Source organism: Falco peregrinus, chromosome 7, assembly GCF_023634155.1.
Source record: "Falco peregrinus isolate bFalPer1 chromosome 7, bFalPer1.pri, whole genome shotgun sequence".
In the NCBI taxonomy this organism is placed as follows: Eukaryota; Metazoa; Chordata; class Aves; order Falconiformes; family Falconidae; genus Falco; species Falco peregrinus.
In genome coordinates this window covers 46,705,498-46,730,827 of record NC_073727.1, presented here as the reverse complement: position 1 = coordinate 46,730,827, position 25,330 = coordinate 46,705,498, and the positions used below count along the sequence as shown (strand labels likewise).

The following is a 25,330-nucleotide window of genomic DNA, read 5'->3' as shown; positions in this document are numbered from 1 at the left end:
GTCAATTGAGCTTGAGGTGAGCTTGATAACTGTTGTGATAGATTTTTCTCTAATAAAACCATACACCTGGGAAATTATTTGTAGTGATCTGAGAAACCTCATTTTTAAGGTGCTCGTGTATGAGGTTTACTACCATACTGCTAAGCTATGAAAAAGTCAACTATGAGCTATGCTTCGGTAGAATCCACAGAATGGCCTGCAGTAGGGGAAGGTGGCCTTGTTTTTTAATTGATTCTCTAAGGGAAGGGAGAAAAGAAAAAAAGGAGGAAAAAAACCCAAAACAACAAAAAAACACAACTGCTGTAAAATCCTTTAATGTGCACATTATCATGTCTGACCTGGCAAGAATTAAACTAATTCGTAGTAAAAACAAAAAAACCCCACAAAAATAATAAATTTTGTTTTTTAAAGTAGTAACTTTTTTAATTTGTGCAATGTGAAAAAAGTACCACCCCAACTAATTCTGAAAAAGAAATTTTGTAAGTGCTCATAGTTTTTAAGGAAATACTTGATGGATTAAACCTCTTTTTAAATGTTTTATATGTGCACGCTTTTGCTGTAGGACCCGTTACAGCACATTGTTATTTAGGCCAGGAGTTAAAAAGACTTTATGAAATGTGTTAAAGTTTATTTCTGGAAATGAATATTTGTAATGAATTTAGAGGAAGAAAACTCATACTTCAGGGTATGAATCACTTCTAGGTGTGATCACTTTAAAATATATTTTCCATAAGAACAGATCGTTTCTGGGAACTGTTGGAGAGTCTACCATTTTGCTCATCGTTATTTATTAGAAGTCTTTTGGTCTAATCCAATCCAATGGGGGGGGGGGAGAACTCTTAGTCATGCTTATTTGTAATTTTTTTTCTTCTGTTTTATGTTCATGTGATGAAATAAAGTTTATATCCTCTTATATTCTTGTTTGGGTTCAGAACAATGTGAAACAGAGATCTGGCAAATAGTTAAATAGAAGTATCACTGTTTAGTAGGTTGAGGATGAGACCAGAAAGTTATTTGTGAATGAGCTGAATTTTTTTTTCCTTTTTTATTTATTTAGGATATGGATGGTAGCGAGTGGAGGGTGACTTGTGGTTTTGATATAATTGTTTGATATATTGTTATTTGATATGGCTTTTTCTTCTGTGTTGCAAGGCACATTTAGTGGGAGTTTCTCATTTAACAAGGACTTGCAGATATAGGTGAGGAAGGAAAGGGAAGGACTCATAGGTGTGGAAATCAGTACGTAAGAGGCTAGAAAGGTAGGGTTGCAAGAGGAGAATATGGCATTTATAGTCTGATTTTATTTTTCTTTTCTCCAAGCAATATGGATACAATAATACACCCATAACCTAATTCTGAGGGAGAGTGTTGACACATAACAAGTAAGTATAAACTGGCAATAAACTTGGCAATGCTTGTTACTGCCAGAGGAATGAGGTATCACTTAAGAGGGCTGTTTTATGGATAGAGATTCATAAGCTGGTGATGTGATTACCAGTCTTAAGTGTAGACTGGAGACATTCTTATATTCTTGAAAGAAGGCTGAAAGAAATGCTAGCAATATCTGTATTAGCCATGCTTTATCGTTCGAGCTGTTCCATGTAAGCAGATCATCAGTGGCAAGTGACCTAATACTGGCCTGCACTAGAATTAGCAACTTGGAGTTGATGCATCAGAATTGAGGTCTGACTGAAAAGCAGGGTCCATAGGAGTGTTTTTTTAATATTTGACCTGGTGTTTTGATAGTGTTTGGATAAGATAATGGGAAAAAAAGTAGCTAAATGTGTGGGGGAAGGTACTGCTCAAGCAAGCATGGAGCGGGGAGGGGAGAAGACATTTTTCATTTTTTGAGTTATCCAGTAGATAGGTGAATAGTTTGGGAGAATTGGAGTGCTACATAGGCCTGCTGAAGGAACCCAAGAGAAGTGTAGAGAGGTTGGTTCGCTTGGTTTGGTTGGGGTTTTTTGTGGTTGGGGAGGGGGCGGGGTGTTCAGTCGTCTCTATAATAGCTTATCTTTCTGCACCTCTTGGATCCATCAAAAGAAACGCCGGAAATCCCTTGGCTGCTATCTCAACAGGCACTTCAGCAACCTCTACCGGTCTTGCATTGCAACTTGTTGCATCTAATTTGCTGTCACTACAGCAGTTGTCTTACGCACAACATCTATAGTCTGCACCATTTATGCTACGAGGAAACATCCTCTTGTTTCTGCATTCACAGCACCCTTTTATATTTATAGCCAGGTTTCTAAAATAAGCTTTTAGGTGGATTACTTTTCTAGCGTTTTTAGCCATGTGAGTGAAACAGGTCAGATGTGGTCAGATTAGAACTACAGAAAAGCAGACTGATTTACTTATTAGATGTAGCTGAAGTATAAAGGCAGATACAAAGGTTTCATTCATTTCATTTTGGGGAAGGTGAAGGGGCATGCTGTTTACTGTTGCAGTGTTCTGCCTGTTTCCAAAAGCTGTTCTCTTGAACTTGGCAGTTTCCAGAGTGGTAGCTGACCATAAATGAGACTTCAGTTACTATGAGTGCATTGTAAGTTCAACTGGAATTGTTCAATACAGCAGTTATGCTAATATTTGCACAGTTACCTTTGATATTTCTTATGGCATGAACTGTATGTGAAGTTGTGGTAAGAAAAGATTAGTAATGAACAAGAAGTGCAGATAACATTCCAGACTGTCAGCTTCTTTGTTTAGATTGTTAGGTATAATTATTTCATAAAATCTGTTTTGGCAGTATTTACTCTGAAGAAAGCTTGTATTGTAGGTGTTTTATGACAAGTCAGTGTAATATTAAAGTTTGTATTGAAGAATTGTCTCTGATCTGTTGAACGTGTGCTTTGTCAGAAGAAAGAAGATTAAAAATGTATTTATTTCTTAACTAGCTATTGGTCCATCATTGTAAGAGCCTATTATTTGGCATCTGAATCGTATTTCACATTGTTGTCTTTGAGTTTTTTAATAAACAAGATAAGCAGTTTATTTTGTGTCTCATACTAGTGGTTCTGGATAACTTTTGGGGGATGACACATTGTTTACTTTCATATCAATAGTTTTCGCAGAATAAATCTTCAACAGGAGCTCCATCATGTTACAGTTGCCAAGCCTTTTAAGTTATCTGGGGATCTTGCCAGTAGTCTTTAAAAGAACACAGCTAATTAATTCTTCCCGTTCCTTAGTATTTCTGGCATAAGTGAGCACTAGGATCTTTGTTGTGCGTGTCTCTCTTCAACAGTATAAAGTCACGCTGAAGGGTTTTTTGAAACAGTGAAAAGCAGGATGTAAAAGGATTAGTAAATGGACATTACTACAAAAATGACTTTGTTGTACTGCACTCCAATATTTAAAAGTTTTCATTTGTAAGTAAACTCTACTTTTGATAGTTCTAGGAAGAGTTCTTTCTCCAAGTCGCCATTGCTGCTGATAATTTCTTGAATAGATTTTCAGTTTACTTCTGTAATTCTGTATTGCCCTTATTTTGTGCATGTGTCTCTGAATGAAGCCACAATGTTGCTGCCAGCAGCTTCCCTTACCTCCTGTTGGTACCCTTTTCTTCTACAGCCTATTTACTGGTAGTCTTGGCTGTTCACTCTTGCGTTTGTGCCTTTTATTTTCCACTGGTATGTATAACTTCCTAACAATAATCTGGGTGTCCTGCTGCCAGATTCTGAGTTCCATGGCTGACAACAGTGTTACGTTTCTGTTCATTAGACATGCATCTGTCAAAATAACTTTCAGTTCTTTTAAGCTTTCCTATAGCAAGATGGATGCTGAGTCTTTTTTATAGTTCCTTTGCAAAATCAAGAATTGATAAAAAGCCTTTTAATCTGTCTGTGCTAGAGTGGCCTCGTGAGGCCTCCTGGCCTGCTACTTCAGATGTTAATTTGAGTTTATTAATAATCTTTAAATATCTTTGAGCTCTGGAGTAGGTCTGTCTTAAGTGATGTTTGGGGTGAGACCTTAACATTCATGATGCAAGCATTTGTCATACGCTATATTGTCAGCGAAGCCATACGAGTTACCTATTGTAATTGAAACTGAACAAGAAAAAAAAAACCTTTCAGTGAATGTGGTGAATATACTGCCTACAGGACTTTGAGTATATTTGTCTGTGAATTAAGATAGTGGGAGCAGAGCATATTGTGTTTATTTTCTCCCATACCACAGTAAATATAATCATGTTCCACCGTATTGACACATTTAATGGATGCATACAAATATTTCTTAGTAATTTTAGTAAAAACAATAGAGAAGATGATAGTTTCAGCTCTTCTTGTGCTAACTGTACGCATCTTCTTGGTGCTAAGCCACTGAAAGTTAAAAGTACACTACTAAAATAAGAATAAGCAGTCTCCTAATTATCGCGTACTACCAACAAATAACTGAATTTTCCAAACTTTGGATGATGCCCCATAAGTCATTTTATGTCTCATGAAAATGCAGAAAAGCTTCTCTGCAGCACTTCTTTGAAACTGCATCAAATTATTACAATAACTCCTTAAAATTCAGAGTAATAAATGGAAATTGCAGTCATTGTGTGTTTTATCAGTACTACAGACACTGAAAAATGAGCTGGAATACAAAGTATTTTATTGAAATGAAGCACTGGGGTGACAATGTGGAACGTTCTCCTGGTTTTAAATGTTTTAAATAAGGGCGGGGGGTTAATCTATTCTCTGTGCTTTTCACTAAAAGACTGGATGCATGAACCTTTCCCCTTGCAGTTTTTTCTGTAAGACCTGTGAAGGTGCTGTTTTGCCAATATGATACGTCAGACAAAATATGGAAAATTATATTAAGAGTAGATACAAACTTTTCAGTACTGTTCAGGGAATTTGAGATGGAGAGTGTAGAAAATACTGTCCTGATAATAATACAGTGTGTTCTGGTATGGATTACTTTAGTGTAGGTTAGAGAAGATGGAAAAAAATTAAGAGGTCTTAGGAGGATTGAGGGGGGTTAACTGCTTATTTAGCAGTAAGATTAATGGGCTACTCAGTGTAAGAGGGGTGGAAAATGGCATTTGATACTCAGCTAAGGGAAATCAGTTTCTTTCTTGTTAAGAGAAACCTGTATTTTTCTGGACTTGCTGTGATCTTGCCAGCTTTGAATTTTTATTGGAGAAGCATTGCAATACAGTTATCATTGATAAACAATTGAATCAATTGCTTAATTTGATGGGTTTTTTTCTCTGGTTAACAGTGTTTTTCTTAATAGCTGCTTGAAAGAAAGTGTAAGATCAATAGTGTTTTGTCACTGCTCAGATTTGTCTAGGTTGTAAACCACTGAAGAAATAACAGATGTGTTTTTAGTGAGGCATGGTTCATTAATTTTTAAAATTGTGCTACTACTGCCATGGAGTTGACTTTTTCAGAGTTTAGGAATGTAAGATTTCAGAACAATGTCAACCCAGCTAGCTTTTTCTGTCTGAGGGCGCGTATTTTCAACAGTTGGGAGCAGGATCTCGGTCCCTGTCAATCCAAGCCAAGGGCAGATGGCTGCGAAAGGTACTTGCAGGGGAGTGCGCTCTGCTCTGGCTGAAGCTTGTGCGCTCTTCCTTTGGGTCTGCCATAGTGAGCAGCCATTTGCTCCAAGACTTCAGGGACACTTAACAGTATTCTTGATTCCCAAACCTTTATGAATTGCTTGCTTTAAACCTGGGTAAATGTAAACAGGCTTTAGTGTTGTTTTAACAATATATGTACATACTGCACATTGTGCTAGCCAATGCATGTGAAGTGGGAAGGGTAATGAACTCCAGCACTTGAAGTCGTGTTTACAGACTGTTTCATGTCTTCATTTTAACTTCTGCAATTCTTATCTTATTTTAACCCTATTAATGTTATGTTTAATGTAGCTTTGCTCTATAACAGAGTAGAAGCCTGATACTTTTTTCTGGTAGAAAATAAATTACAGCTTTTTATATCAAATTAGGTGCATACTTGCTTTTCTCTCTGGTTGGGGTGGCTTTTCTCAGTTGCGTAAGCCAAGACTTGCTGCTTCAGCTGGCTTTTGAATATGGTTGTTTTTCAGATGTATAGCTTGAATTAGAAACAAAATATTTTAATCTCTGCTTGTCCAGTGTTGCAGTTTCTGAAGCCTCTTAGGTGTGTCTAAACTTCAGTTTGAAGTCAGACCACAGTTTGTTTAGGTGTATCCATGCTACCTTTAAATTACTGATCTTGGATACTGATAGCAGCAGCCACGGGATACCTTCAATATTTCTTGTCTTCAATATTTCTCTACCCCTTTGAGACAGCAGTCTTGGTATATGCAGAGTAAATTTATGCAGAATTAGTGCAGATGTGTATCTAATTAAACTGTAATCATACTGTGACCACTAGTGTTAAATGTGTGCTCAGTACTTTTACTTGTGTGGGACTCAAAATCCGGTATTGCCTGCTATTTTCACAGATCTTCATACTGGTCACCTCTTTGCAAACAGCTGTTTTTTTTTATTTCAGGGGGTTTTAATCATACAGATCAGAGGGGGGAACCAGACTCTCTAGCTCCTGAAGAGTTGGCCGGCTCTGGGTCATTAATAAAGTGCATGAAGAGAAGGGAAGCTGAACTTGCATAGTCAGATACACAGGATGTGGATTTTGGGAAGGAATACCATAACCTTAGTTTCCAGTTCTAGTAGTCTTGGCTGGTACTTGTACATTTTGATGTTGTGATACTGTTTTCAGTAGTGGACTACTGTGTTTTTATGTACACTAAAAACTGTGGGTAGGATTATGATCCGTTTTATCTCTTAAGTATTCTAACAAGAATTTCTGTTCTTGTATTTTTAAGTATGTGTTGTGATTATTTCAGAGATGATGAAATTTATGGGACTGAAATAATGATCAGATGTTTACTGGAATATTCTTAGGACTTGCGGTCTTCACTATTTTATTAGCTAACAAGTTGCTTTTTCCCGTGTGTAGTGCATATAGATGCAGGCTCCAGAGTAACAGTGTTTTGGGTTGTTTCCATTTTTTCTTTCTTCAGAGCTATTCTTAAATTGTTGGCAGAAAGTTAAAATGGTTCACGTGTTGCTTTTCAGATCACGTTCAGCTATTATTGGAGGCGTTCTGATTCAGACCTATTACTAAATGACCAGTAGTTATATCAGTTTGAACTAGAGAAAACAAGTAATAGAGTCGTTTAGGACTAGTACATGATATAATGGTTCAGTGATCCTGGAATAGATTTATGCCTGTCTTGTAATCACTGCTGAAAACGATGTGCCTTGTGCTTTCCCATCAATTCTTTGCAGGTTTTTTCCATCTTTTCAGTGTCAAGAGAAGTTGTAGCATTGCACTACGTTATATTTGAATCACAAGTGCTGTTAATGCACTAGAAAATCATGGTTATTGTTCCTTGATTAACTTCCCACTAGTCCCCTTTTAGCGCATAGAACTAAAGAAGCACAAGCACATAGGTTTCACTTACAAAGAGTGTGCCAGTGGGATTGCTGGGAAAGAACTTGGGCTGATGGGATCCAGGGAGCAGCATGTACAGGCGCCTCGTGGTACTGGAGGCAGTTGTCGGCTGCAAGTTGCTATGAGTCAGCGCGTGGGGTGATAGTGCATGTTGAATATGAGACAAAAAAAAGAAAAGCAGGTAGAGAAGAGGAGGGGCAAGTGAATAAATTGATAAGAGATGTTTGAATAAGATTTGGTAGCTTAAGAGGTAAATGGATGTTGGAGTTGACTACTTAGGGTTTTTTATAAACTCTATGGGCACGTTTATTTGTAATATTAGTTTATATGAAGAGGATACCGTTCTATTGCTTAACACATAGGTGCATTCTTCCGAACATGACTAGTAGAAATTCTTCTTGGTAAAAGCCTATAGATGTTATATAACCAGGACAGGTAATTAAGTCAAATATTTTTTTATTCCCAATACATTTTATAATGTTCAATATATAAACCAAAATAGAAGGAAACTGATCAAGAGATGTGTCTATAAATGGGCAATTTTCAAGGTTATGAGTGTGTGAAGGACAATTAGTTAGCCAGAGATGTCACATGGGAAAACGTTGATGTAAAATACAGACTTCTATTGCATAATTGGGAAGGGGTTACAAGGGTGGTGGTTTTGGGGGAGTGTTTTGTTGTTGTTTGTTTGTTTGTTTTTACATCAGAAGTACCTGCTTTCAGTGTCTTAAGGCTTTCCTTCCTCTTCCAGAAAATGCTGGGACAGAAGAGATGAGTACTCCCTTTACTAAGGCCTAAAACTGCCTGTTGAAAAAAATCCTAACCAGGCAATATACGAATGGCCCAAGGAAGCCAGCAAATTGATATTCAGGTTTTACATGACCTGCGACAGAAGTTTCCTGAGGTACCTGAAGGTGTTGTATCCAGATGCATGCTACAGGTCAGTGTTCGGTTAATGAGTATACAAGTAAGCAGTGTTGCTTATTTTAAGCATTATATATGGGTGTCTCCTTTGAAAGTAGTTTTGTCTTTCTCTTTTCATTTTTGTGAGACACACACAATTCCTTTATGTTGCACAGCAAGCTAAGTGATAAATTGGCCTCTCTTGCCCTCCCCCCCCCCCCCCCCCCCCATGTCTAATCAGGAGTGGCCCGTGGTACACCAGCCTGTATATCAGTGTGTGCATGGAGACTGCAGTCTCACCAATCAGTATGCTTATGCCTTTTGGCCATCTCAAGACCCAAAACTAACTGTGGCAAAAGGAGAGATGCAAAGCCAACTTGAGTCCAGCAGCGATAATTTAAGGCAGTGATACAGAGATGCAGGTTTTTAGTAGTTGGTTTGTTTTGTGGGTGGGGTTTTGGTTTGTGGGGTTGGTTTTTTTGCTTTGAGGGTCAGGGCACATTCAGAAGCAACTTTACTACCTGATCTCCATCTGGCTTCAAGGTAATTGGTGGGCCCTTGCCTTCGTGCAGGTTGCCCCACTGTGTTCCACTCCCAGCTTCCTTGGCCTGCAGAGCCAGTACTGGTGACCTTGCCTATCTTCTGCAGCAGGGAGCCTGAGAGTGTAATGCAGGCACACCCATGTGCTCTGAATCAGCCTGTCAGGTTGTAGCCTAGCATCCATCATGTTACACCTGAATAGGTGTGATGCACCGGTGTGCTTCTGCCCTTTTGTTTTGTTGTTTGTTGGGGTTTGTGGTGTTGCAGCTTTGGAGTCCGTGCTGCTAATCTATATGGATTTCTATTGGACATGGATATAACAAAGCATTTTTGTATGGTACTGCAGTTAGTGCTAAGGCTATGGACTGCCATGTCATCAACTTTGACCTCCAGCTGTGTGTGTTCTATACTACCACTATCAGAATACTTATGCTGGTAATTTGTATCAAGTTCTGCTCCATAACATCACATTAGCTACGTCAGCAGATGAAGTGATATGCTTATCCAAAGCTTGACATAGGTATACCTGAATATCTAGAGTTAAGTAAGTCTATCGGCATTTGTTAACTATGTTGTCTAAACATTTGCTTTGCATTTGCCAGTGGTCCCAAGGCATCCATACTGATTGGATTTTTTTCATTATCTAAGGTATTGAACCTTTGAGTACTCTGGATAATAAGAAGATTGTCTGAATATTCATACTGATACCAGTATACACAGCTTGATTGGAAGAAAGATAGGTCATGAGTTCCCAGAAGTTAGCTGTCTCTGGACTATGGCTAGGACATCTGCGGTTACAATTAAACATTCTTTATACCGTAATTGTTTGTCTTTTTAATATGTATTTGTATTTATAAAATACATATATATGTATACTTACATATGTATAAGTAGTCACACGCACGTGCATCCAAACACAGTGTTTATACTGTTGGGAGTAAAGTGTGACTGCTAATTTAATGTTCATATTTTCAAGACTTTATCATGACTTTCCATTCATACTAGAGTAAAAATCTGAAAACTGCAGGGGTTTTGAGAGAATTGGCTTTGGTTTGCAACAGAGCAAAATTCTGCTTGGCGCTCACGAGGCTTCAGGCTTTCCTCAACATTTTCTCTCTAAATATTTAGCTGAACAGGAAACTGAGCTGGACTGTAACTTGTCTATATATGTTTTCAGAATTGTATACCACTATTTTTACATTAGTTCTCTGTAGGACTAATCCGATTCTTAGACTACAAGTACAGTTTTGTTCTCAAACGTGAGAACTGCTTGTTGAGCAAGATCAGTGGACTTGACAGAGTGAATGCATCAGTAATCACCTTTTGAATGTGATTCTTGATGAATTTAAAAGGTAGTGCTTGGCTCTTGAGAGGCTCAGCAATCTTCAGAATGTTGCATACAGTGGATTGTTTTATATATGTATATAAAAAGGAGCCTTATAACTGAACAAAAGATACTATACATCCCATACTTTGACAAAGATATGGGAGAAAGGTTTTGAGGGAGTATTTTAGGCCAGCTTTCATAACAGGTTCTTTGAAAAATTCCATAGGGTAACAAAAATTGTGTGCAGTATTTTGTGTGCATCCCCATATGCACACTGATTTTTGTTATTTTTATTTTTTTTTTACACTGGAAAGCTGGTTTCTTTGTTAACTAAGAGCTTCTAAGACTCACCAACAGAATCCTGTCATGTTGGTGGTTTGAAATTTCATGAGCTCTAGTTTCTCTGAATCAGCTTCTAACTCTGCTACTCCTCTGAGATAGTGGGATTTTTTTTGTGTATTTTCTTAAATAAGCCTACTAACATGACCCCTTTAAACCAACAAATTTTGTACTTGGACTGGCAGTGAAAACTGGAAAGCAGAATTTGAGAGTACTTTCGTATGTGTTTGCAATACTCCTGGAACAGCATCTGAATCCTGAATTCTGCCTTCTTGTAATTGAGCATAGTCAAAGGAATTTCCAATAAATGCAGTAACTGTGGTTTAGGTCAGAGATAAGTACTCAAGGACATTCTCAGGTATAAGAAATGGCGGGTTTGCCTTGCCCCCACAGTACCTGACGTGCAAACGTGTCAGAATGAGGTTGGTTTTAAACCAGAAAGTGTAAGGTATCCCAGGAGAGAACCTGAGAGTTTAAGCAGTTACACAGTTCATAATACTACTGCCAAGAGGTTTTCTTAACAAGAAAGTTTCTTTGGATCACTGTGAATTGTACAGGAAAACTCTAGATGCTTAAGTCCTCCTCCTTGAATTTTTGTAGCAAAACACTTTCAGCTTGTTTTCAAAGGGAGGTTTATAGCATTATATGCTTATAATGGAAAACTTAAGGATAAACAGAGTATGCAAATATGTTGAGGTGAATAGCCAGTATCTGGTATGCTAAAAACAGAGGACCATCAAAAATCTTAACAAGATGCAACTTAAACCTGTGTAATCTAGGGGAGTAAAAAGTTTTATTGCTTTCTTGGACTGACAGCACTGAATGTTCCTGAAAAGTTTTGCATCCCTCCATTCTTCCCAACAAGCCTCCTGCATTCAGCTGTCCCCTTCTCCTCATTTAAAGGAGTCACTGCAGTGTCCCCAGTCTGTGGACATTGTCCCCTTTTGTTTTGGGGGTTTTTTTTGGTTTTTTTTTTTTTTTTGGTCTGGAGCATTCTGTAACTACCTGCTCCTCAAGTCTACATCCTCTCCTTGCTTCCTCATTTCCCTCCAACATTCTTATTCTTTCTTTTTTTTTCTTTCTCTTTCAGGGTGCCAACATTTTAAACTCAATTGGGACATGGGCAGAGCTAAGATGAGGGGTATTGTTTTGCTGGAATATGCTCAGTTCTGCCATCAACCGGTTCTCTGATCTATAAAGAGCTAGAAGCGGTTGAAACTCTGCCTCTGCCAGCCAGAAGATGCCAGGGGTTCCATGTGCCCCCGTTTCCCCTTTGAGTTCTCCAATTTGCTCATTGACGTCACTGAAATTTTGGAATTGATTGGATGCAGTCTTAAAAAAGAAAAAAAATTGTCCTAAGAAATGCATTCAAGCTGAATGTAAGGGCCTTGCAAGCTTGGCCTGTTCCTTTTTGGTTTGGTATTTTTGGCCTTTCTGTTAATAATTTTAATTCACTTAAGTTCATGCAAAATCTGCCTTTAAAATCTTTCTAGCTTGTTTTTCTGTGGCATCCTATCTTTTTCCCTTTTCTGGCTCCCTTGTCTCCTTTGCAACAAATACAAGGCTATGTTCTTATCTTTTCTTACCCACTGTTCTGTCTGTGTGTGGTTCCTTTCTTCACTACTAACTTGATTACTTTGCCCTCCAGTGCTTACTCCAAACTAGAGCCAGTATGCATAGTATCAATTTGATCCATTTTGATATCTTTCAAGACTTCTTGCAATAATCCTTATATATAGCTGGCTAGTCAGATAGCCTTTAGGGAATCCTGGTATTTGAAAAGTTTTTGTGGATAGGTTTTTTTGAGGGATTTTATTTTTATTTTTTTTTAAATTCAGAACTGCCTCTGGACTGTATGAACACAGTTTTGGTCTTGTGGGTGGAGTTTAGCTTTGTCATCCCTCTCCCACTTCTGTTAAGTCTGTCCTTTCTTTTTTTTTTTTTTTTTTAAATGTGTAATGTAGAGACAGTCTTGCTGTGTCTGCACAGCATTCTTTATGACCTCGTATCCTGGTTGAAGGATGAAAACTCCTGTCTGCTAGTTTGACAAAAATAACTTGGCACAAAGCATGTAGCATGGATCGATTTATTGTGCTTGTATTATTCTTTAACTAACTGATAATGTTACTACTTGGCATATGCAGTTGTTTTCCTTGACTGTATGCATTCTTTCTAGTACTCATTTCTGTGTGCTGGATGAATTTGACACCTATTTCGTTTTAATAATATCTGGGCCTCAACAGGTGCTCTTCTGGCTGAAAGTATTAACCTTTATTTCTTGGGAGGTTGGGGGTATGGTGGGGTATCTGTAAGAAAAGCCGTATGAACAGAGCACGGTATTAAGAAACTATGCCACTGATGCATGTTCAATCTTTTCTGAAAGTCCTTATGTAGGAAACTGAATTGGGAAGATCCAAGTACAGTATTACTGAACATGTGGTAAAAGAACAGTGAGGGATTAGTGGTTTGCTTCTGAAATGTTCTTAAAAAGAAATTAGCTAGGTTGTGGGTTTTGTTCGAAGTCATCCTGTTACAGGTTTTATAAAGGAACTTTGTACAAATGTGAGTATTTAAAAGCTTTGCAAGCAGTGTTTTACAATGAAAATACAAATATCCCCTGGGCTTTCCATTAACAGTTTCATCTTGCAAATGAGTAATCCTGCTCTATTTGTTTAAACTGAATTTTTACATTTCTTCTGAAGTCATGTACAACTCCTTGGGTCAGCATGATTTTTTTTTTTATTAATGTTTTTCTCTATGTAAGATTAACTTTCCATTTTCAGCAGGAGGTAATGTATAACTGGTATTGAAATGTTTGGGAAAACATTTTAAAATGAACATGTATTTTGCTTTTATTTTTAAGTTATTAACCAGTAATATGGTGCTGTGAATCCATTCCTTCTGTCATTTTCCCCCTCAAGCCAGAGACTTGGTCATTGCTGAAGATCGTTCTGAAATTGAGAAGGAATAGGAGAACTATTCATCCAAGGTGTATCGTACTGCATGATGTTCGCTTGTCAAGGTCCAAGATCTCCCTGTCATTGCTTCAGCAGCAGTGCAGACCTCCGGCCTTGGTGCCAGTGACTGAGTCACTGTTCTCAAAATAGTAAACTTCACATGCAAGCCCCTTGTGAATGTGTAGCAGCTATGCTAGCCAACCACCTAAAGCTTTCTGTTTGATGCTACCTTGTTAATTGTTCAATGATGATTGGGTGCATATATATCTAACTGTGATGGGATTTTCTCAGTAATGTCAAACTTTCATTTCTCTCTTGTAGAATAACAATAATTTGGATGCCTGTTGTGCAGTTCTCTCTCAGGAGAGCACAAAGTATCTCTACGGTGAAGGAGACCTAGGTTTTTCGGATGATTCTGGGATTCCTGGACTACGAAATCACATGACATCTCTTAATTTGGATTTGCAGTCACAGAACGTGTATCACCATGGAAGAGAAGGAGGTAGAATGAATGGAAGTAGGACTCTATCTCACAGCGTTAGTGATGGACACCTTCAAACCAGTCAGTCCAACAATGAACTGTTTCAGCAGGAACCACAGACAGCACCTGCGCAGGTTCCGCAAGGATTTAACGTCTTTGGAATGGCCAATACAGTTAGTACTTCTAATCCAGGGCAGCATCTTGGATTTCACCTAGGCAGCAAAGGAGTGTCTAACTTGTCTCAACAAACACCCAGATTCAACCCCATTATGGTAACTTTAGCCCCAAATATTCAGCCTGGTCGCAATACCCCTACATCTTTGCACATACATGGTGTACCTCCTCCTGTACTTAACAGTCCACAGGGAAATTCTATCTATATTAGGCCTTACATCACAGCTCCTAGTGGTACCACTCGACAGACACAGCAGCAGCCAGGCTGGGCATCTCAGTTTAATCCCATGCATCCTCAGCAAGCCTACCAGCCTTCGCAGCCAAGTCCCTGGACTACTCTTCCTACATCCAGTACTACGCCACATACCTCATCGCAACACTCAACGCAGGCAAATCAGCAAGGCCACCAGACTTCTCATGTCTATATGCCTATCAGTTCTCCTACAACTCCACAAGCACCTATGATTCATTCATCTGGTAGCTCACAATCCTCTGCTCATAGCCAATACAACATTCAGAATATATCCACAGGACCTCGCAAAAACCAAATTGAAATCAAACTTGAACCACCACAAAGAAACAGTTCTTCTAAGTTGCGTTCAACTGGCCCTCGCACCTCCGCTACTTCCTCTTCCCTCAACAGCCAGACATTAAGTAGAAGTCAACCCACTGTTTACATATCGGCCAGTCCTCCAAATACTGATGAAGTGATCACACGCGGTCAGCCCAAGGTCTACATTTCAGCAAATGCCACAACAGGAGATGATCAAGTTGTTCGGAACCAGCCCACGCTTTTCATATCAACAAATCCTGGAGTATCTGCCACTTCTAGGAATATGTCTGGTCAAGTAAGCATGGGTCCTGCATTTATTCATCACCATCCACCCAAGAGTCGAGCAGTGGGCAACAGCACCACTGCAACCTCTCCTCGAGTGGTGGTTACGCAACCTAACACAAAATATACTTTTAAAATTACAGTTTCTCCAAATAAGCCCCCTGCAGTTTCCCCAGGGGTAGTGTCCCCAACCTTTGAACCTACAAACCTTCTAAACCTTCCTGATCACTATGTTGAACCAGAGGGTATCCAGCATCTTACTGACCCTGTTTTAGCACATGTGGATAGGATCAGTGATGCACGGAAATTGAGTATGGGATCTGATGATGCTGCCTACACGCAAGGTAATATTCTTAATATAAATAGTAGAGATTTCAACCAGGTTGTCAGTTCAGTACAGAGCAGGAAGCCGTTGATAACCTTTGTGATGTTAATACTGTATCTTCAACTTTAGCATTCATGAGCATTTCCTAAATAAATAAAAAAGCTTTATAAGCAAATCATAGATTTCTTTATATGGGAAAGACATGCAACTAAATACTTGGAAATAATTCTTCTGTTTGTCTTAAGTAGATATGTTATCTGCTTAATGAAGTGGAGTCATAGCATCTTCATTTTTTTGTTGTTCTGAAAGAAACATGTAAGCTTGTTCGATTTGTCATAATGATTTAAAGTTACAAGTCTACTGGCAGATTTTTGAATCAGTTGAGATACTGTTTCCACTGGATAATGTTCCCATTTTTCTTTTTGTGAGTATTATTTAAGAAGCAAGAAAAGCAGACTTCAAAAGCAATTAGTGGGACGAAGTGTTGGCCTGACAATAAAATGCTTAAAATATTGATACTTATGTTATGTTTGAAAATAGGAGAAGGACTGCCACACCAAAGAAAGCTATTTTAAAGCATCAGTGGTAATGGGAGGGTAAAACTTCAAAGAGATGATGTGGCAACCCGACCTGTTAATCTTTTTCTTCTATTTCTATGTTTTTGCATGCTTTTATTACCAACTTGATGGTTTATTAACCCTCGTGGACTTTTGGATAAAGATGGTGAATGAGTCTTAGGATACTTAAGTAGTGTTCAGGGTGGGTTGTCAAAATATTTGTCTTGGACCTCATTGGTCCTCTTTGGACTTAGCGAACAATTCGATGTTGTTAAACTGGCTTGTTCCAAGACAGTTCTAAACATTCTTTAGATTAATTTAGCCATTTTGGTTTGTAAAAGTAAGTACAGTGATCAGGACACTGGAAACCTAGTCTTTATCTGGAGTCCTACAGTAATGAAGTAAATAACTGATTGTAGCTTGTGCAGTATGTCTGGATGTAATTATACCTTTGGTGAGAGAATAATCCATCCTAACTCAAGTGTCTAAAAGGGTAGGTGTCACAACCAAAAAACCAGATCATCCTAGGCAGTTTTGCATAATCAGTGGAGAGTTTAAAGAACTTCAGAAACATATTAATCTGTAGATAAGCAAAATAAGTAGCCCTCCAGAAGTGGTATTCCCTTTCCTTAATCTGAAGAGAGACTTGAATGGCTGTTCTAGAAGACTGTAGATACCCAGAAAGTAAGCAATCGAAATCTTGTCCTTAGGCTCTAAATATTCTTCTAGATCATGAACTTGCTTTCCAAGCATTCTGCATTTTAGGTACCTGTTGGGAAGAGTGTCCCCTTATCCTGTTCTGTCTTTCTGATGGGACTGACTTCTATCAGGTCTAGCTTTTAATTACTTGTACCCCTGGTAGTGATGGCTGCTGTAATCTGTCTTCCTGCGCAATCCTGCACAATTCCTGCATAATCTCAACAGGCTGTGGGTATCAGCATCCAGTTTATCGAGCTGGGGTGACCTTGCAATGTCTGTTTCTGCTATGCAGCCTAGAATTCAAAAGTGTCGACTGGCTCATACCTGCTGTGGAGCCCAGTTGTTCCTGAAGCCAAGACATAGACGCAGTTTTCAGGTGAAGTGTACATGCATGATGTGGGCTGGTGCAGCTTTAGGGACCTTAGGGAAACACCATCTTTCTGTGTCCTTCACTAGTTCATACAGTCATGCTTCTGAGGTTCTTTACATTCAGAAGCGTTTGGGATTTCTGGCATGATGTTGTTCCATTTCTGCTGCAACAAGTGCAATATTTTTTTTTTAAAGTTTTTGTAACTATTTAATCTTTGGAAAGTTGAGGAGTGTGTGATAGACTTGTATGATCTTGATGTCTGGCAGTCCTAGTTATTGCTTATAAAAACTTTTATAGGTGTGTTTTTCTGTTACATACTGAAAGGGATTTGAGTTACTTGATGCTTTCCATTGTGAGGCCATGTTCTATGCTGCTTATAATTTATCTAGACTGTGCACAAAACCTTTCATGCTAGGTGCTTATCTCACTTTAATTTTAGTCAGAACAGGTGAGTAGTTCCTCCGGCCATGATTAGAGAAAACTGTATTTTTATCAGCTTTTCCGTTTCTGCCCAGAATGCTCCTTATCTTGGCAGGGAGAACTGAAACTGGCTTGGGGTAGAAGAAATGTGGAAGGTGGAGTTGCTTTGTTGTCAAAAGGGATTTCCTTTACTTTGTTCTGGTGAAATACATTTATGTGCGTGGTCCAACCCAGGAGAATAGAAGTCCCGTTGAGCCTATCTGCAAGTGCTTCTGCCTGCCACCTAAGAAGCTTTACTTCAGTTATGGTGTGTGTAAGCACTCCAGTCATCTTCCATGATTAGATTTCTGGTTTTCCTCTCAAGTAAGTCACAGTGGCTAGTAGAAGACGGGCACAGATCTCTTTGTTTGCTGTCAGAACTGGAGGTTATATGACATGAAAAGGAGTAGGGTACTGCTCAGATAAAATCAGCGTGGTCACCCGGGAGTGCTAGGTTGTATCTCCTCCACTGACTTTGTGATGCTAAGAAACTCACTGTCACCACACTTCTCAGAATATTTTCGGGAGTTCCAATTTGAGATACTGCGGACTTGCTTGTAGAAACGTTGAGACTACTCATCCACTACTAAAGTCAGTAAGAATTAATAATGCTGTGAGAAAAATACTGCTAGGTGCATGTGCCCAAGAGGACAGCCAAAGAAGGATGCATTTTTTTATGCTAATCTATTTAGTGTCAGTTCTCTGCGCGTACAGGAGTATCATTTCTCATTACTTAGCAGAGATTTCAATTTCTAATGTAATTTTATTAATGATGCAATCACCTAAGATTTCAATATGCAATTTAGTATAAAGTGTCTTACAGATGAAAACCAGTGAAATCCTGTTAGAAACTGAAAAATTTGTACTCAGAATGTTGTTGTGATATACGCTCACAGTGCATGCAGTCATATGTTGAGTAGTGAGGCTAAACAGTTATAAGTTGCTCGCTCTGTGTATAGGTTTTTGGCTGTATAATGGGCAGGCATCCTATCAAGAAAATACATAATTGTGTAATAAAATCTTTATTATCTATGTTTTTATACTAGAGAGCTTAAGTCCCTTAGTTCAGTACAACTTGGCTTTTGTCTGATTTGTTCACGTTTTCTTTAACTTGGTCAGGAGGTCATATGCATAGAGTTGATCATTAGTACCAATAATAGGTATGTATGTGGATGTATTTTTACTTAGCAGTTCTGTGGTTTAAATATGTTAATTGATAAATCAGTTTGGTAATTAGACATTTTGTACATTTCTTGCTTTGGTTTCCTGGAGCTCTTTAAAATTTTCAGAAAGAGAAAAAGCTCCAGGAAACAAACTTCTTAAAATACTAACCAGTCCTTGTAGATGTTTAAAAAAACCAAGAAAACCACCCACACAACTTGAACGAGATACAGCTGTGCCCCATCCTCCAAGGGGCCTTAAGCCCTTAACATCACATGATTTAAGAAAAAAAATACAGCTTTCTATTTGGCTGTGTATATCAGGTCCCACTTTTGAGTGACACTTCAAAAAATTAAATGAAAAGAATTTTGGAAAGGGAGGGGAGAAAAAAATCAATGTGAACTCTTGAAATTGCGTATTAAATGCATATTAAATGACTGAACTATAATGATTTGCAGCATTTTTGTGGAAAATGTGCACTTTGAATGTCAAAGGAAGCGGTGGCATTTGCCGTACTGTTCTTGCCAATCAGCTGAATGTGAACATGCAGAAGCTGAAAAAATTGAATGTGCATAATACCCTGTTTGCACATCATTAAAAAGTTGAACATGAAATCTGTTCTGGTTGTGGTACAATAATGACGAGTCAAGGAGGCAACCTTTGTACTTTTGCTAGGATGATTACAGTAAACAGCTGCTTTTTAAGGATGTCTGAATAAACAAGTGCAAGCGTGAGGATTTCTGGCTTGTACTCCAGATTAATCTGTGTAGAGTCTGCGTAGGTGGAATTTCCTTTGTGCAAGAAGCACAGGGTTATCAAAAAGTCCATTAAGTGTAAATGAGATCTAGTAGCTGAATTGCATTAGATTCAGAAGTGTGCGGCATTTTTCTTAGCGTTTTCAGTTGCTCTGGTCAACACTAGAGGGAGCTGAATACTTAAATTCTGTTTTTCATTAATAAATACTGCAGTGGAATATGGGGAGATTTTTGTTTTCCCCACCTTGTTTTTTCCTACAGCTGTTAAAATGGTATTTAAGCAAAACTACCAAATTCTATGTGAAAGCCAACACTTAAAGCCAGGGCAAAGTCCTCCAGAGATGCTAGACTTACCCTTGAGGCCATGTCATGCATCCTGGAGGTAACTGTGATAGCAGTCTTCCTCGCTTTTCACACCCAGCATACTTGCTGCTCACCAACAGCCTGCATCCACAGTTAGACAGGTCTGAAGAGTTCTGAGTCTGGTTGGTAGAGCAAAGCTGTGTTCCTGCAGGTCAAGTACCAATAACCCGGGCTTCGAGGCGTTGCCTCAGCAGTAATACCAAGGTAATGAAAATTAGGACTATCTAAAAGTGGAAATAAAGTGTAGAAGGAAAAAGGGCTTGTACTCTCTCTGCAAAGTAGAATTTGATTTCCTTTCTTTATAGTTGTAGCTACATTTGTAATTCCTGGAGTTCATAAATGGGAAGAAGTTTTCAGCTGTTTCTAGAAGGCTTGTCAACAGGGGAGGGAGTCTTTTGAGGCTGCTTACCTGATGATCCCAAGTCTTCAACAAAAATTGTTATCCCGCCATGTCAGTTACTATATTTTTATATTGCATGTGAGCACAGCTGCAACTGTAGTGTGACCAGGGGCTGCCCCCAGTGTAGATGCCTGTTTATGTAGACGTTTCTAAATTGAACAAAATCAAGCAGAAGCTCAAGCACCTTTGTCATCTCGGTATCTTTTTAACACAAGTGACTCAAAAGCCTAGGCTGAATCTCAGTAAGGCCTTGCAGCTCTGTTACACTGTACAAAAATAGTTTGGCATGGTTGTTCCTTTTGAAGAACCTCTGGAAGACAAAATATGATGTGTGAATGAATGAACAGGCAGGAATTGCAGCAGAGAGCAGTTCTGCTTGCCAAAGATGTGGAAAGCTGTATCTTTTTGGTGTGCCATTTTTTCCTTTACTACTACTCAGGAAACCTAACCAACCAAATTTGAGTGGTTCTGACTTTTTAGTACTTGAAGAAATCGTGGTGAATTAAACATCATGTTCCAGCCAGAGTTTTGCTTAAACACTTCTGAGGCAAATTCAATCTTTATAAAAAAAGTAGCAATAACAAGGTATTTTAAAATTTTCTCAGTGCTATAAAGGTGTCCGTGGTCTGTGAAACTGATCTTAGTTTATATGTGTTAGTAATTTCATGGATGAATGAGTGGTTGTGCAGAAGTTGAAATAATTGTTGGGTTTATTTAATGAAATAATTCTCCATTTTTATAGAAGGTGATAATTGCTTTGAGCAGTGTTATCTGCCTGCATGGTGATACTTAATAATATACCTTCAATGAAATAAACTACTTAAATTGTATGAATTTGATTGCATCTTCGGCTGCTTATGTTCTTTAGACCTTTAAAAGCTGTGGTTTAAATGTTAATTTCACATTTCACCATTTTTAAATTAGGTCTCCTCATGCCATTTTCTTTACAAATAGTAAGCAGTGTTAGAAATTAGAAGCTGACCTAATGGTTCGGCACCAGAGTTTAGGGATAAAATGGCATACAATCCAGCCTCTGCGATAAATATAACTGATGTTTGCCAGTGGTATTACTTGTAGTACTTTCTGTGTTTCATTTGGTGTCTCCTGCAATGACAAGAACATTGGATTATGTTCCAATCCAAATAGCAGTAAAAATCAAAATCTTGATGCTTATCTGGCATATATAGTATTCTGTATTGCAGCTGTCTCTCTGAAATCCTCTTCATACTACCTGTTCTACAATGGTTGGGCTGAATACAATGCAAGGAAACATTTGGGTTTGGTTTCTGGTAGTCATTCCTGTAGATTGGTTGGGGTTTTGAAAGATTTTTACAGATCACAGCTAAATTTTCTATGGTCATCTGTTACATTGTGTGACTTTCGCATTGTATTTGCTTGTTATCTGTAATTGATTTGTGCTGTTTTGAAAAATACAACATTTTCTTTCCTGTGGCAGAGATCTTCTTGTAAGGAGAATGGAAAGGCAATCTGTAGCAATGTTTTTGTATTTTCCCAAAAGAATACTAACTTTCATCTTTATCTGATGTTGCCATGTGAAGGGTAATAAAGTAGATAAAATGGGACTTTATGTATTGCAGCTTTACTGGTACACCAGAAGGCGAGGATGGAGCGACTTCAACGAGAACTTGAGATTCAAAAGAAAAAGTTGGATAAACTAAAATCAGAAGTCAATGAAATGGAGAATAATCTAACACGAAGGCGCCTGAAAAGATCGAATTCTGTTTCCCAAATTCCATCAGTAAGTTGAAACGTCTGTAGGCTATAAACCTAAACCACAAGTGTGGTCTGTCACAATAAATTAAAGGAACAGTTCCTTGTATGCTGACAACATAATAGTGACAGGCAGTGTAGCTAGAATTAAACTGGTAAACAGTGTCATTTAGAGTAAAGACTAAATGTGCATTATTTAACCACAGACTTCCAGTTCACTAATTGCTTTGTGAAGTGTTGCTTTTAAAGGTAGTCACAAAAGGTTTGACCTGGTAGTCCTTTTTAACCTTTCAGACTACAACTTAATACTCCATACTGCTTTCCACACAAAGTGTTTTTTGGTCTTCATGCTTATAGCAATCTCAAAGAAGCTGATTAATGCACCAGTTTCCAGTGCCAGAAGATCAGCCATTGATCTGGTGGACCACTGGCTGTGTTTTGACTACAATTTGGAGTTGCTCAGTCAGCTCTGAAATCTGATGAGAGAGAAGAATTTGGTGGGTCTGAAAGCTTTTTGTAAGATTACGCTTGGATTAAAAGAAAAAGGCTGTTTTTAGGGAAGATTGTTTTTTTATCTTCACTTCTGAAATAACTAAATGCTGCCTACCAATGCATGAACGATAACTGGCAATAAAATGGGAAAAATTAGTCTAACAGGCAGATTTATTTTTTCAGCTGGAAGAAATGCAACAGTTAAGAAGTTGTAACAGACAGCTGCAGATAGACATAGATTGCCTAACCAAAGAGATTGATCTTTTTCAAGCAAGAGGTACAGTATATCTTAGTACATCAGCAACTGTAAATGTTGGTGTGTCTTTCCTTTCTTCTTTCACTGTCTGCATGTATCCAATTATCAGAAGTGTCTGTTATAAATGTATAGACAGTTTGCAAAATCTTCATGTCATTTTGAGTGAAACCATGGAAGTAGTTGTCTTCTCAGCCTGTTTTTGTTGGCTTTATGATTTTCCTAATCCCAGTCATTTCTATCTCATACTTTGCTCAGAAGAGAGAAACTTGTGATGCCATTTATTTAGTAAGGGGAGGGGCGGGAATCTGATTATTTGAGCACCAAAGAAGAGGGAGAAGTAGTTTTGTGAGCGATACAGCTGTGCATATGTGTCAATATCTCTCTTGTCTTCCACTTCTGCATTACAGTCAGCGTCTCAAGTTAGCAAATAGAAAGTACAGTTTTGACTTCCAGTGTGCTCTCCTCCTTCCACTTTCCTTGTCTGCAGGGACGCAGCCTTAGGTCGTGAGGGTGAAATTGAGACAGCTGAGCCAATTCAAGAGCTGCCAGCAAGAGGTCCCTCTCTCTTCCTGCTTCCCTCTCTTACTGTGCTCTGGCTCTGTGTTAGCTTTTTAGACCCTTTGCAGAGCTGATTCTGCTCACTAGCCAAGCAAAAAATGTTGCATTGCTGGAAAAGCTTGCTGCAGCTGATGTGAGGAGAGGCGCAGGAAGGGAGAACTGAGATAGTGAGAGGGAAGGGGCTAGTGCTTTCTACTTCCAGCAGCAGCGAGCTGTTAGATCAGTTCGCTCAAAAGCCATGGAAGTTCTTCAGTGTACCTGCAGATAAGGAGAAAGTAGACAGGTGTACTTGAATGTAATGCTGCACTAAAAACTTGACCTTAAATAGAATATTCAGATTACGTGTGATTTTGTATCTCTGTTACAGTAAATTGGAGGCAGGAGTTCCTTGTAAGTATTAAATATAAGCATAATATACTGCATAGTAAATAGCACATATCTTTCCGTATAGTTACAATTTAGAAAGTCTCAGGTAAAATTTACTAATAAAATGCTGTTAAATATTTAAGAGTGGCAGAAGAAAATACATTTAAGGAGTTTGTTCTGCTGGATTCTGTTTCAGACTTGATATTGCATATTTTGGGCAATAAGTATTTTCAAGTGTTGTTGACATCACTAATACCTCACTTGGGTCTCTGTTGACACCTTGATACAAAAGGTGATAATGAATAGTAGTTCTGTTTCAGAATTACTGCCAAAAAAACCTGATACGCTTTCCTACCCAAGTTTATTTTTAAAACTGCTTCACTTTTTTTTTTTTTTTTTTATTTTTAGGACCACATTTTAATCCCAGCGCTATTCATAACTTTTATGATAATATTGGATTTCTTGGTCCAGTGCCACCAAAACCCAAAGGTACTATACTGGTAAAATTTTGATGTAATACTAATATGTGGTTTGCATCTAATATCAAGTTCTATTCTGTTAATGTAGTTTAAATGTTGATTGTGAAATAGCATACAAACCTTGCATTTTATTTGTATTGGCAGTAATACACTTCTATTTGCTCTTCTCTTTTTATGCATTCAGGAAAGTAGTATATTAAATAGGGTATGTTTGAAGATGGATAATCCGTTGGGAGGTGTTTTAAGTAAATGGAAGCATCCATCTTTTTTTAAAAATTAATGAGAGGTAGATTGCTTAGGGATGAGTGAAACTTGTTTAAATAGTGAAATTTTCATAATTGTCCTTGGTGAAGAGTGGATTTATTTACGTATTAGAATAACTCAGTTTGGTTACCCTGACTGGACTTCCTGGCTATGTAGAATTTTTATTAATGATTTACATAAGAGCCTCTTCTGGCTATTGTTAAATACAATTTTAGATAGTTGAAGAGGAAAGGAATGCTGCCCAATAGGGCAGTCAATATTGCTGAATTTGTTAGTCTTGAACATTCTGCTTGTTTTTAAGTTTTGCATGTTACTCATTCTTTTGCCCTAATGGGATCTCAAACAAAACAGAATAATTCTTACATGTTACATAAAGCAGAGAGTGAAATTAACTGTTTGCGACAGCATCTTGGTACGACCTGTAGGCAGACCAAATCCACTGATGTTTCTGTGCAGTCTTTGTTCTCCACATAGTACAGATGTGTATGTGACTGGTCCTTGTCGTGTGTGTTAACTTGTTACACAGTCTCATCTTACAGATTTCTGACCATTCTGTATTTCAAAATGGTCTAGGTGAATTTGACTTTCTTGTCCTCCAGACTGATACTGTTCTTCATGCCTTAGAAGGATTTTTAATCTTTTGTCCTATATCATTATGCAGGCTGTTAGTGAAAATACTGAGTGAAGTTAAAGCCATGCAAAGTCCTATTAGATACATTTTACAGCCAAACCATGAAGAATTTATCAGTTCTGTCAATTACATAGTTCCCTTTACAGTAAATAAAAACTAACCTAGCAAAGAAAAAATTAAAATACGTTTTCTGTGAGTAGTTTTTAACGTTTGCATCAACTCATCTTCTAGGAACTCACAAATTTAACTGTTCAGTAATTTGGTAAAACCTATCTTGAAAATGCAAAGTTAACTCCAACTGGTTTCTAAACCTCTTGAGTTCCTCTTATCCTTTATCTTTCTTTTTAAAAAAGTATTGTTGCTGTATCGTAGTCCTCCATTGACTTTCGTTTTCAGTTCATTTTATTTTTTAAGTTTTAACTTAACTATGTTATAGGCTGAGACTTAAAAAAGAATTATCACTGTTCACAGA

General features: G+C 38.1%; 1 protein-coding gene across 4 annotated transcripts in view; it reads left to right on the top strand.

Annotated features, from left to right (window-relative positions):
* Nucleotides 1–25,330, top strand: part of TAB2 (TGF-beta activated kinase 1 (MAP3K7) binding protein 2) — a 67,041-nt gene that overhangs the window by 38,857 nt on the left and 2,854 nt on the right. For all 4 annotated transcript variants that reach the window (XM_055810135.1, XM_055810136.1, XM_027796944.2 and 1 more), the window contains exons 2-6: nt 8,188–8,376; nt 13,824–15,336; nt 21,680–21,840; nt 22,488–22,581; nt 23,893–23,973. In XM_055810135.1, the coding sequence (XP_055666110.1) occupies nt 8,275–8,376; nt 13,824–15,336; nt 21,680–21,840; nt 22,488–22,581; nt 23,893–23,973 (1,951 nt within the window). In that variant the 5' untranslated portion in view covers nt 8,188–8,274. The remainder of the gene's footprint in view (nt 1–8,187; nt 8,377–13,823; nt 15,337–21,679; nt 21,841–22,487; nt 22,582–23,892; nt 23,974–25,330) is intronic.